This window comes from Callorhinchus milii, unplaced genomic scaffold (genome assembly GCF_018977255.1).
Source record: "Callorhinchus milii isolate IMCB2004 unplaced genomic scaffold, IMCB_Cmil_1.0 Scaffold5, whole genome shotgun sequence".
NCBI lineage: Eukaryota > Metazoa > Chordata > Chondrichthyes > Chimaeriformes > Callorhinchidae > Callorhinchus > Callorhinchus milii.
In genome coordinates, this window is record NW_024704746.1 from 39144508 (window position 1) to 39158029 (window position 13522).

Here is a 13522-nt window from a genome sequence, read left to right on the forward strand (position 1 = left end):
CAGAGTAAGAGCTAAATACTTGAATTCCCTGTGCTGTGTTTAACTTTTCAGTAGAAAATATTTTTCTACCCAACGGCATTCCACGTCTACAACGTGCATTAATACTCAACTTCAGAGTAGATCCAGAAACATAATAATAATAATAATAATCCTTGCATTTGATATAGCGCTTTTCACGTCGGGAGGACGTCCCAAAGCGCTTCACAGAACACACTGTAAAGTGAATTGACTATATTTGTGGGCGAACGCGGCAGCCAATTGCGCACAACAATGTCCCACAAACAGTCGTAGATTGAAAATGACCAATTTATTATTGTTTTTGGAGGGATTATTATTAGGCGTGTGGAGTAAGGAAACTTGCCCAAGGTTTCGCCCTGTGCCTGGAATTGAACTCAGGTCTCTCACTTGCAAAGTGAGTGCTCTAACCACTGAGCTACAGGACTCCACAACATCCATTTTTAATATATATATTTTAAAAACAGCACACCTATGCAATAATTCTTTTTTCTTATTACCCAGGAACCAGCTGGTAGCATTATTCATTGCTAATCATAAAAATATCAGCTTTACTAGAGTAAGGACAGTGAACACTTGGGAAGTGTACCATTAGGTTAGTGAGTTTGGGGGGGGTGGGGGGGGGGAACACCTTCATTTCAACGCCCTGCATAAACTGACTGTTACACAGTTCGGTCAGAATCATCGATAGCCTTTAGCATTATCAGTGGGGTTTCTAGATTTCTGCTCATTTTGAAGCCAGTGTACATTGTAACCTGTGAGACATGTGACTCAGGGTTTCCATATATGAATAATGTTAAAGTGAGTTAGCACCATTGAAAATCCACAATGCCTCAGTCAATCAGACTGAATACTCCCTTGCACTACAATGTGTTTGTATTTTCCTGTGCCTCTGTGCTACCAAGTCTTCCCTTTTGTTGACTGAAGCCTTGTGTTTCGCTCTGCTCATTCCATTCTCCTCCCTGGGATACGGGAGCTACAGAGTGCAGCTCCTGAAAGGCCAGTGGGTTTCTGCTGATGACCAGTTCAAGTTTATTGCCAGAATCTGCTATAAGAGGCACCACCAGGCAGCAGTCAAAGTCCCTGGTACGAACATGGTTTACCTAACAAGGAAAAGCAGCAAATGTCAGCCTGCTGTTTAGTCAGTCCATATACTCACAATAGAGATGCGCAGTGAGATTTAAAAATAATAATCCTTGCATTTGAGAAAGCACCTTATGTTGTTGAGATGTCTCAAAACGCTTCACAGGACATACTGCAAAATGAGTCATGAATATATATATGTTTTATATTTGACAAATATATATAGATCGAACATGTTATGTTATGAACGACAAAACAATATTAAACTTGAAAGCAGCAGTAAGAATTATAATGAGTTACCAGAGGAAAACAAATCGCAGAGATATTTGGGCTTCAATGCAGTAGATTTGAGTTCCTTAAATGTAGAGATACCTGTAACAATCTGTCATAGGGCTTAATACCGCCAAGGTCAGCTGGGCCATTCGGTCTGATATTGTTGACGAATACACCTTTCTCCAATAACCCATCGGATACGCTGAAGCCAAAATCCTCAATATCAGAATCCTTGTACAACGTTATCTGGATGGTTTCAAAAAGGTGACACTAGTTAGTGGCAAAATAAATCTCTGAAATTCATTCCAACATGCAAACTAGATTTAATACTGCTGAGATGCAGTAAAATTGTTACTGGATTTCTTAATAGTAACAAAAGCTATCCAAAAATCAGCAGTGTAATTTTGTCTAGCCATTTGGCCCCTCGAACCTGCCTCGCCATTTAATAAGATCATGGCCGATTTTCTAATCTAATTCCATTTATCTGCCCCATCCCCATAGCCCTTAATCCCTTTAGTTTTTAAAAATCTAAAAAATTTTATAACACCTTGTGCATTGAAACGCCTCAAAGCAAATCGCAGATATCGACTCTCAACTTCTGTGAATTGTTTTCAAAGCAAACAGTAGCTATTTGCCCCAGCAAGGATCCACAATCAACAATGAGGTCAACTCCTTATTTATCCAGAGGATTGTTGGACTAGGACACTGGGAGCAACCTGATGCTCTGAATGATTTCATGGGGAGTTTAACATCCACCTGAATTGGCATCCAGAGAACAGTTCCTCCAACAGAGCAGTTCTGCATAAGAGTCTCTTCCGAGACTGTGAACTCATGTCCTGAATTGGGATTGTTCTGAACCATGTTCTCCTAGCACGATGGGGAGCATCGGTTACTATCTAACTATTGGATTCCTTCCAGTTCCCTTGCAACACAGGAGCAGTTAAGTGAATCTTGTGTACTACACCTTCACACTAAAGCTTTTCTGCTGCTGTGTGATTTTAATTAACAAAACACATGGGATACTTGACATGTTTTGCAGATGTTTCATTTTGACTAGTTTAGAGGCCTCGAATAACTACATTCATAAACTATACCCATCTGTGATAAGAAAACTTCCCAGTAGATTTCACTGAAAGAGTATTCTGCTGATTTTTGCCTGTAAGCTGAATTGTCTTTGAAATTTTGTCATTATAATAAGAGATGTGATTCCTCAGTAAGCCCCGGGTAGGGTGCAAATTTCACCAAATCAATCATTCTTGCAATTGATATGGTGCCTTATCATGTCATCAAGACACTTGGGCTGGTTTTACAGAATTCAGATAAAGTAGACTACTCTGTGTTTACTGGCATGACAGCCATCTCCAAAAGAAATTTGTCTCTCTTGGGTCAAGGGGTGGATGCTTGAGTCACTCACACAACCTCTAAAGGATTGTGATGGTTGCTTCAGAGTATGGATGATCCTAAAAAGGTAATCAATGTAGTTTTTTTCTAACTCATAAAACAGGACTGGAAAAACATCTCATCAGCTTCAAACCTTGTGCAACTCCACAGGTGTTGGGGACATAATTTCTTTCATTTCTTGCTTGATTTTCCGAATTGCCATTGACTTTGTTCTCCCAGCATCTGGTGGTAAAGTGTTGCAGCGGGAGCTCTGACTGTAGTGGGGTCTGACTGCATTTCTCTCGTGGAAGCTTGATTGTCTGCCCAGTGCCCTGTGGGTTGGGCTGTTGCCCTGATTCAGGCTCAGGGCACTTCCAGACATGATTGTTGCCTTTTGGATTAAATAACATAAGTAGTAAAAAGCAAAGCCAAATAAAAGAAAGGGCAGCCCTTTGTATTAGTGATTGTGAATGAACAGCGGTTAGGCAACCTGAAACATAAATGAATGAGACATTTGCTCACATACTGTGCTTTTTTGGGGTGTGTCAAGTCATTATTTAAAGAAAATCCTTGCATTTGATACAGTATCTTATCACATCGTTGAGGCGTCTGAAAACGCTTCACGGAAACCACATCCAGTCTGAGACCATTCCTCCGGGTCTAGCCTCCTCCTTGTCCCGAGTCCTCCGCTCCACCCTCGGCGGCCGTGCCTTCAGCCACTATGCCCCGAGGCTCTGGAACTGCCTTCCTCACTCCCTTCGTCTCGCTCCCTCCCTTCCCATTTTCAGGTCTCTGCTGAAGACCATTTCGACCTCGCCTTTGGTCACCTACCCCCCCCTTCCCCTGGCTCGGTCCCAGGATCCTAAACTGTAAAGCGCTCCGAGACACCTTCCGGCGTGGAGAGCGCTATATAAATCCAAGTTGTTGTTGTTATTTTGAACCTCGAGCCACCTGCTCCCTCACTCATCAAACCTGGGTCCTCTCGCTTATTACAGTGCTCTAACCAATACAAAAGGGGTACAAAGCAAAGCCAAATTAAAGGGCAGCTCTTTGTATTAATGATCGTGAATGAACAGTGCAGTTAAGCAATCTGAAACAAATGTAAGACATTTGCTCACATATTGTGCTCTTTTGTATGGTAAGGTGGGTTATCTCTTTTTTTAAAAATTAACAATATGGTAGTAACAGTATTTTCAAAACTACAGTGGATGTTTTTATATATACACGTGTATCAATATGAATTAGAAAGCAACATAAGTGTTAAACACTTAGCTGTTTGTCGGCGGTAAGTTATAGGCTGCACCAATAGAAAAGTGCGGCAGCACTTCTCCCACGGAATCCGCCATAAACGCCCTCCTCCGCTACAAATCTGCTTTAAAAAAAAGTTTCTGGCCCACGGGCCACTCGCTGATTACCTGACGTCACTGCCCCCCCCCCCCAAAAAAAAAGTGCCACACAGTTTACGTTAAAGAATTAATTTTTTTGCAACAATCTAATATGTGTTATCTCCTTATGTTTAGGTTCGATCAATAAAGTGAAAAAATGTAATGCAAATACTGCAATTTTCTGCCAAATTTGGCACAAATGTCCCTGAAATTTTCACCAAATATGTCCGCACTTTTCCATTGGCCCAGGTTATAGGCATTGCATTGAGTGTTAGAAGCCGTATGAGAAGCCAGATCTGAAAAACGTTGCTTCACACAAAACATTAGACAACAACTTTTGTAGAAATATATACCAATAAGGCCACGTTTTTCAAATTCAGTTGGTTTTGGTTGCTCGCCATCTCCTTTAAAGAGCTAGGGTCCTGCAATCATTAAGTGAGATTGGATGATGTGAGCCAAAATACAAACGCTGCGAATAATGAATGGGGCGTAAAATGATATTGAAAGTTACTTTTATTTTCTTCAGCTCAGCAAGAAAGTGAGGGCCTCTTTACCTCCAATTCTCGCAGGATTCCAGACTGGCCACAGGTTTCCAAATCTTCCAGGGCCTGGGACCAAAAATTTTCCTCCTGGTCAGCTTCTAACCCATCATGTCCGCCCACATAGCTGAAAGGTATTCACAGACACTTAAACTATTCAGTGTCAAGGTGAAGTCCCAACTTACAATACACAACAAACAGTCTTAAATCTGTTGTTTCTGCAACTTGATTAATGAAGAACATCAGAATGACTTCTACAAGTCTGATTTTCTGGGACTTTAACAGGAAGCATTTGTGTAAGATGAAAGTTCAACTTGCGAAGATTGCGTGTTCTAATGAGCAGCTCTGTGTTCCTCATCACACTGAACTTTCGTGCGCCCTCACTGTAAAACCACAGCGACTGCAATTTATGAACTTGAACAAGCAGGTATGCAGCATGTTCAGGCAGTGTCATATTCCCACTTTCCTTTCCAGGGGTTGGCCAAATGCAGCAAGATCAAGGAAAACTGGATAAAATAATACAACCTACCCAAATACTCCATAAAAATATAGATTTTTAAACTTTTGTGGATAGACATTGAGCCTTAGTCCCTCATATAATTATGCAGATTCAGGTTGCCTCAAGCACGATCCCTGGTCTGTACTAACTTTTAGAGGTGCCAGCGTTGACCCCGGTGTCTTGGGCTTGGAAGGAGAGTTTTATAATAAAAAGAGAATAGCAGCCAGAGATCTTACTGCTAGAAAGTAGCCTTTAGGTTGTAGTGTGAGGATAAGGATAGGGATCGACTGTGTTGGCTCCTAAGGTCAAATGGCCACTGACACTCATTGTGTAGGTTGGCATTTCAAGTATCACATGAGCAGAGTCACAGCCAGTGGGAACCACGACCGGGCCTGAAATTCCACCTCTTAGTACCAGCTAGTAAGTATCATTTTGCCCTAAAATTTAAGATCCTGCAGAATTCTGGATTTTTTTTTAAATTCATTCGTAAATTGGATGTTGGTTTGCATTTAAGGAACTGCAAAGAAATGTCTTCCAAATTAAGACAACTCTACACGATCTTAAATCGTAAAACAAAACCTATGTTTGACAGGCTAGATGGAATTTTGAGCCTCTGGAGAGACGGGGCGAGGTTGGAGGAGGAGAAATAAACAGTAAGGTAGTCATGTTCCGGTAACCCACACTTTTCTTCTTCTTAAAAGATCAATGCGGCAAATCAAACAACATTCAGCTGCAAAATGTACTGATGCCTATCTGCAATTCTCTAACATTTTGGGACATGAGCAGAGAGCAACTGCTCTTGATCATCACTGGTGCAGATTTTGCAGATTAAATCTTTCAGCAAGGGGAAACTAAAACCAAATCGCACATAAAAATACAGCTAGTTTAGTTTGTTGTTCCGCATGAAAAATTCATGAACTCACCCACTGGTGGTAGGCCTGTCCCATTCATCATCGCTCAATGCTATATCATGATAAGGGTTGTTGTGCTGCCTGGTTACAGGTGAAAGATTGCCAATATGCTTAGCATTTCTCCATTCATGAGCGTGAAGGCTGTAGCCAGATGCTTGATATCCAGAAGGACCTTTGGAGGAAGTAATGGAATTTGCAGTGTTTTGATTTTGGAAACAATCCAGGAATATTTAAAATACATGGATTGAAATCCACAGGAAACAAATAAAAAGACAGCATTTTACAGAATGCAATATGTTCTGTCTATAGACAACACAACCATAGGGACAGAGAGCAAGAGACCTGTCGTGATTCAAGAGAAGAAGCCTTGCCACCTTAAAAAAAAATACTTCCTTTCAATTAACTATTCTTTCCACAGCAGTCTGGCCCACACACTGTCCCACTTAACTTCATCACTCTCATGTAGACTGGTAAGTGTGAAAAAAGTTTGCTGCTTTGTACCTCTGGTATGTAACAGAAGCTAGTGATATCATCGGACTATTTTCTCCAACTTGATGGTGTCAATTTCCCTTCACCACCCCACTCCCAAACTAGAATAGTAACTATCTTTATCCTAACTCTGCAGTGCATGTGATACATATCGTTGTTTTTCCTAATTTTATACTCACTTTGACTATGAAAGGCAGCACAGCCAAGCTCAATCTGATCCTAACCCCAATCCTAAAGGCATTTTTCAGCACCAACTACTTGGATAATGATTAAAAGCAGGAATATTATTACTTTGCTCACTAGCCCAGTGTCACGCTAGGGTCAACTGTAGTGTTCCTACTGAAATTCTGCCTGAGACCCAGGCGGAACATTGGTGTAATGGGTAAATGCAGCACATAATGTGTTACTGAACCATGTTGATTTGGTATTGATCCTTCCTGGTCTTTGTAGCTTGGTACCACTGTATTTGTTCATTACAGCAGTAGACTGCTTGACCTTTACTGATTACAAATCCTACTTTCAATATTTTATTGCTGTGTCCCAAGAACGAGTTCTTAGCATTTGCTGTTCAACATTTTATGGGATTACCGTAAATTGCATTGAGCAGCTGGCACAAAGCAGAAAGTTTCTGCTCTTTAAAATTATCTATAATGTTTAACAATATGCTGCATCTGGGAGTAGCTGAAATGTTGCTGCGTCTATCTGCAGCACAGTGCTCATTTCCTGGCAATACAGTGATTACTCTGGGAAGCTGAAGATCCCAGCTTAATATCAATAGGTTAGTAAATAATAAATTAACAGGTGCAGGATGACTGACTCTCTTCCCATTTCTCTAGGTATATCTACATCCATCAGCGGTATTTCTGGTCACATAACAATCACCAGTGCCAATCCCACAAGGAGAAATCTATGGAAACCATATAACCCATTTCTCAATTACCAGTCATTTCATAAAGCATCCAGCAGGCTCTGCAGGCAAAGGAACAATTAAAAATTATTCTCTGGCACCCACTCACATACACAAAGTTACGGAATTTCCCCCTTGATTGGATTTTTCTTAAAAAAACAAAGTTGTGATGGTTTTCTCAGATGTTCAAGTATCTCGTACAAAATGGTAAGAGCAAATGGTTACAAAAAAACACGGTCATAAACCCTGTCTATAGTACTGCCACTGCTGCACTGCTAGGGTTGTTGGCTTTTAGTGGGTAGTGAAACACCATCTGATACATAATAATAATAATCCTTGCATTTGATATAGCGCTTTTCACGTCGGGAGGACGTCCCAAAGTGCTTCACAGAACACACTGTAAAGTGAATTGACTGTATATTTTTGTGGACGAACGCGACAGCCTATTGCGCACAGCAATGTCCCACAAAGCGTCATAGATTGAAAATGACCAATTTATTATTGTTTTTGGTTTTGGAGGGATTATTATTAGGCGTGTGGAGTAAGGAAACTTGCCCAAGGTTTCGCCCTCTGCCTGGAATTGAACTCAGGTCTCTCACTTGCAAAGCGAGTGCTCTAACCACTGAGCTACAGGACTCCACATGACAAGGAACTGTCCCAGAAGGTCACAGATTCAGACAGTGGCACTTAGAATGTGGTAGGTATTGTGGAAGTAAAGGTATTAAGAGAGGAAAAAAGGCAAACATTATGAGAAAGATAAAATGCTGCCACGACCTAATGGTAAAGCAGACTCAATGGCCTCTGTTTGAAGTATAACACTGGTTATAAAAAAAACAAAAGCAGTTAAAAACAGGAAGACGAGGGGTGGGGGGGAATAACATGGCAAGGGAGAAAGAACATCCTATTCCTTACCTTGACTTCCGTAACCAGTGTCAATGCCTGATCCATCCCAGGACTCCACAGCACTGTCCACACTGGGGATAGTGGTAGAGAATATGTCACAAAGCTTCACTGGCTTCTGGACAGTGGGAATCTCATCTTCCACATCACTCAGCTCACTCAGCTGGCCTGAAATAGAGGACTTTTTTGGACTCGACACTGCAAAAGTGAAAAAAACACCAAATAATTTTATAGACAAGCACATGACATGACTATAATTTGCTTTGATCACTGAAGTTGCCTTGGGACATCCTCCCGATGTGAAAGGCGCTATACGAATATAATTTTGTATTGAAGTTGAATTTCGTATTGACCTTCACCTCTAAAACAGCTTGATTTGTAATGAAAGGATGATAGGCTGGGTATTTCAAAAGGTTGAAATCAAATGGGCTGAAGAATCTTTATCGTTCAAATCTCTCAAGATCTACCCTGTAATACCCATTGCATATATTGAGAATATTTTTCAAACCTTCATTGTGGCTAAGAAGTAAAACATAGAGCGACATTGTGGCTGAGGACTCTTAACATTTCACATCTGGGACAGGGACCCAAATCCTGTCCAGAATAGGTGGAGGTTTCATCTCTGTAACGATTCCAAGAATTCAATGTAACATGAATCCAATGTGAATTTCATCTAAGGAGCACATAGTTGACATATTTGGAAGCAACTGAGGTTCTCACTCAAAGAAAGGATGGCTGATACACAGCATTGAAATACTGAACTGGTACAATTGGAAGATGCTCTTATGAGCTTGGGACTAAGAAAATTTATTGGGGATAGAGCTGTGTTCTTATCAACCCAGCTCTAACCCCAATAAATTGCCTTAGTCCCAACCAAATATCAACCAATGTCTTGCTCCAGGGTCAATCTCAGAAAAGTAACAAGTTGTATAAAGTGAAGGGACTTGGATCTGCAGAATCCACTTTCAATCTCCATCTTACAATTAGGGCAGTTTCCAAGTGGACACTGGGCACTTGCCCTCACACTTACCCAGCGCAAATAACTGCACTAAATATTTGAGTAGTGCTCTTTCATTTGCTTTACAGAAACTGGGGTTAAACCCTGCAGTTTACCAACACTCCTTTGCCTTTTCCACAGAAGAGAGGAAATCTTACTGAATCTAATCTCAGCTTGTTTAAAATCCCACGGCAGGGCAGGCCATGAATTTTAAACTATCCAGTCAGTTGGTTTAAAAAAATGTAAATACAGCAAGTTCAGTACTCACTATCGAGTTGCTTTTTAATTTTCAAGGTGACAGTCTCTCCTGCCATCTGTAGAAGATGAATGGCTTCACTCAGAGGTTTACCCTTTAAACTGCTGTTATTTATAGCCAAGATACGATCTCCAATATGAATGGCACCAGTCCTGAAATGCAATAACAAAAGATTTAGGAAACATTAAAAAAAATTACAGCATAAGGAACATAAAAGAGCACAGGGTAACTGCATAAAACAAACACATAGCGGCAACATTTTTTTAAACCAATTCAAATGTGCATGAGCGGTTACATTTTCATATTCAATCAGGTATCCTGAGCTACCACTGATCTACTGAGCAGAAAATTAATAGTACCAAAAAAACAAATCAGATTCTGTGAAATAATGATCCTGTGCATCAGTTATATTCCTAAAAATCAATACAAATCTCGACATGAGTTTACAATGCTTTTAATAGAGGAGACTCATGAAAGGTTCAGCCATTGTGGAGGAATTTCTATCTCGGGGATTGTGCAAGTTGGTAGGGTCAAAATACATAGCACCTTACCTTTCAGCCAGACCCCCTTTTGTTAGACTTGAGATGACAATTGGATCAAATGGCTCTTCGGTGCCTGAGATAGTAATTCCTAAAGGACCACCGTAACGTTTTAGCTCTACAGTATAAATGATCGCCCCCGAGCTCTCTTGCTCATCTGGAATAGAAACAATAAAAGGATTTTTTTGGGTACAAAGGTAATAGCTGAATTAATTAAAGAGAGGATCTAAGTATACAAAGTAGGAGCAACAGAAATGCAAAGAATGTACTTCACACCACTTGTCTGGATTCTATTGAGCAGTTCATTTCTTTTCCTCTAGGTCCTTTATAACATGAAGACATACAAAGAAAAAAAAATACCATTAACTTCTCATCTAACATATGTGCAATGAACAACAGCTAGAGTGAATTTTACTCTTCGCTTGGCCAAAATGCACTTATCCTCACCTCCCTTGTCATGTGTTGTCAGGAGAGACCAAAATGAGAAGCACTCTTTGGTTCAGACTATGTAGGGTTTCAGACTGCTTCCTCCTATAGCCTTTATCCTCCCCAGTGATAACAGGAACATACAAGTAATAATTGCAAGATGACACACAGCTGACTCTTTGCACTGTTATTCAGTTGGAGGAACAGGGATTCAACTGGGTCAGCCTAGTTTCCAGTTTGATAGACTTGGTTAAGATTTAACCAGATTGATTTGAGTCAATATACCTGGGCTATTCATTTAGCCAACAATAGATTCAGCCCACAATACCAAATAGCTATTGAGGTCTTAACCTCCTCATTTCTTTCCCATATATCTGCTCAGTATTTGCCTAGGCACTTTGTTTCCCGAAATTTCTGCTAATGGTGTTCAGCATACCAATAGAACACGTATCTGTGGGCAAAATACAAGAGCTGTTACTGACCTAGATTTTCACTTGCCCACCACCTTTTCCACAGTAACACAGCACAATAAACCCAAATCTACTTTTCCACTTCTCCTCTTGATTTCAGGTCCACTGATATCTGCTTGCCGGCCAGACATCAGGGCCTGGATGGAAACCATCCTTCTAGGCTCCTGCCAGCATATCCTCTCTTCTACCTAACTGACTGACTCAGGCTCCCTGACCACTCGCTCAAACTCACTGAACAGTGCACAAGCTTGGCATCCATCTCAATCCTCAGCTTTCCTTTCTCCCACTTCCTACTCCCCAAACCTCTGGAAGTCCCACACTCTACCTGTCCATCTTGCCCCTCTCTGTCTGTCTGTCTTTAACTGCCACCTTAAATCCTAACTAAATCATGCCTCTGGTCACCTACCCCTTCTCCCTTACTTATTCGACCCTGTCTATTTAATGCACTCTGAGATGTTACCCTACGTGAAGAGTGCTATATACATGCAAAAGATGCCATACATCTTCCATCAAGAAGGACGGCATCTTGTGGCTCATCCTAATAATAAAACCAAATAAGGCTGTTGGGAAACTCAAGAATTCATTCAGCCTTTCAGCAAGTCTGTGATCTGTGTGGATTTTTGCAACTCATTGCACAAATGACCTCTCTCTAAATCACTGTCTGCCACAATCAGGGCAAAATGTAATGCTTCTGCTGCACATGTTCAACACTAACATTACATAAAATATTGATTTTTCTTCTGTGCATAGCCTGCAGTGTGTGGAGATCAGAGGAAGGAACTTGCGCTTATTAGAGAGGTCATTATTACTTGTCTTTTCTCACTCACACACAAACACAATGAGTACTGGACTCATTTAGCGTAACACATCTTTGCTCACTTGAAGAAAAAACGTGAATAATCCAAATAAATAATTCTTGCATTTGATATAGTTGGGAGAATGTTTCAAACACTGCATAATATATACTGTAAAGTGTAGTGACTGTTTATTTTGTAGATGAACATGAAGTATTTTTTTCAGATTGGCAAAGCTATAACAAATTTCAATTGCTATCATTTTGCACTTCAAACTTTTTGTTTCAGTTCATAATAAGATTTGAAACAAATCTGAATTTACAGATAGAATAGGGTATAAGAGACACATTATATAAAAAGGGGTTTTAGTTTAACATTCCTTACAGAAAAAGTTTGGTCTATTACTCAATAGGCTCAAAATGCTTTAGGCTTTAAATACCAACCATAAGCTGGTCAAGTACTAAGTTTAGACATCTCTGAAGAGTCATAGACGTGTTACACATACTCTCTGCAAAGGGGTGGCTGTGCTTGTTCAGTGACGACCTATCTTCATCAAAACTACAGGCATTTGTACCCTGCCAACAACAACAAATCTATAGCCCCTTTGATGTATAGATTAGCACCTTGGTACATTCTCCCAGCGTGAAAGGCGCTAAACAAATGTAATTTGTTGTTCTGTAGCAGAACACCTCAAAGCACTTTACATCACAATTATGAGTTACATAACTAACAAAAGACTGAATAGAAGTTTGCAATTAATATTAATGGTTTGCCAGGATAATAACATTCTGAGGGATTCAGTAGTCCAGTGAAGTTTTGAACAATGTCATTTTATCTCTGTTCCCTGGATTCAAATTGATCGCAGACTGATTCAGTTCCCTTATCTTATGGCTGCAAGGATTTCCTTTTAAACAAATGAATACTTTCAAACGGTCTACTCTGTCTTCCAACAAATTGAAGGGTTTTTTGGGTAATGTCAAATGTGTCATATTAGGGATCAGCCAAGAAAATAAAACTAGCCATAAATCATCATTTGTCTGATGATCGTATTTAGACAAAGTGGGGTGAGAAATGAAAATATGACAATTTTGACCAGTGAGGTTAGTCCTGTGAAATCAAAGATACACAGGACTTTTGTAGATTAAAGTTTAATCTACATCTGTGATATTCATTGCAAAATCTGATCAGACAACACTTGATGCTAAGACTGACAGTGAATCGAAAACCATTTCACATTTCTAACACTACATAAGCACCAAATTCTGGGTATATGATGACTTTAAACTATGTTACTTCCATATGTTAAGAGTCCTGGCAGGTAGCTTTTTATTTTCATTTTAATATTACTTCAGCGCATTATCTTGCAGCCTTTGTCCCCTCCGAAGGATTAATCATACTTGTCGATTATTTTTGCATAACTGAAAACATACCTCTGAAAGAATTGTGACATATAATTATGCAGCATGGACAACAAATTATAGCCTGGGTCTTCAAAGACACTTTGATGAATGCATAAATGTCAAAGCTTGCTCCTGTGCCTCCTCAGTGCGGGTGACTCACAGCAGATTTGCTCCAGCGCACTTTCGTAATAATTAAGATGTCAAAAACAACACAGCAAAACCTCCAGATTATATTCTGTTAAATGTGACTTGTAATTAT

At 40.1% G+C, this 13522-nt stretch overlaps 1 protein-coding gene across 8 annotated transcripts in view; it reads right to left on the minus strand.

Annotated features, from left to right (window-relative positions):
* Positions 1–442: 442 nt before the first annotated feature.
* The window catches only part of grip1 (glutamate receptor interacting protein 1), a 189143-nt gene continuing 176063 nt past the window's right edge, over positions 443–13522 (minus strand). For 5 of the 8 annotated variants that reach the window (XM_007904960.2, XM_007904959.2, XM_042335255.1 and 2 more), the window contains 9 exons: positions 10186–10330; positions 9647–9786; positions 8394–8579; positions 6098–6257; positions 4691–4802; positions 4490–4558; positions 2906–3142; positions 1471–1617; positions 443–1118 (listed from right to left, as the gene is read on the minus strand). In XM_007904960.2, coding sequence (XP_007903151.1) covers positions 879–1118; positions 1471–1617; positions 2906–3142; positions 4490–4558; positions 4691–4802; positions 6098–6257; positions 8394–8579; positions 9647–9786; positions 10186–10330 — 1436 coding nt within the window. In that variant the 3' untranslated portion in view covers positions 443–878. Of the gene's footprint in view, positions 1119–1470; positions 1618–2905; positions 3143–4489; positions 4559–4647; positions 4803–6097; positions 6258–8393; positions 8580–9646; positions 9787–10185; positions 10331–13522 lie in introns of those variants that run through there. The other 3 variants (XM_042335258.1, XM_007904958.2, XM_042335256.1) reach the window with 2 other exon arrangements.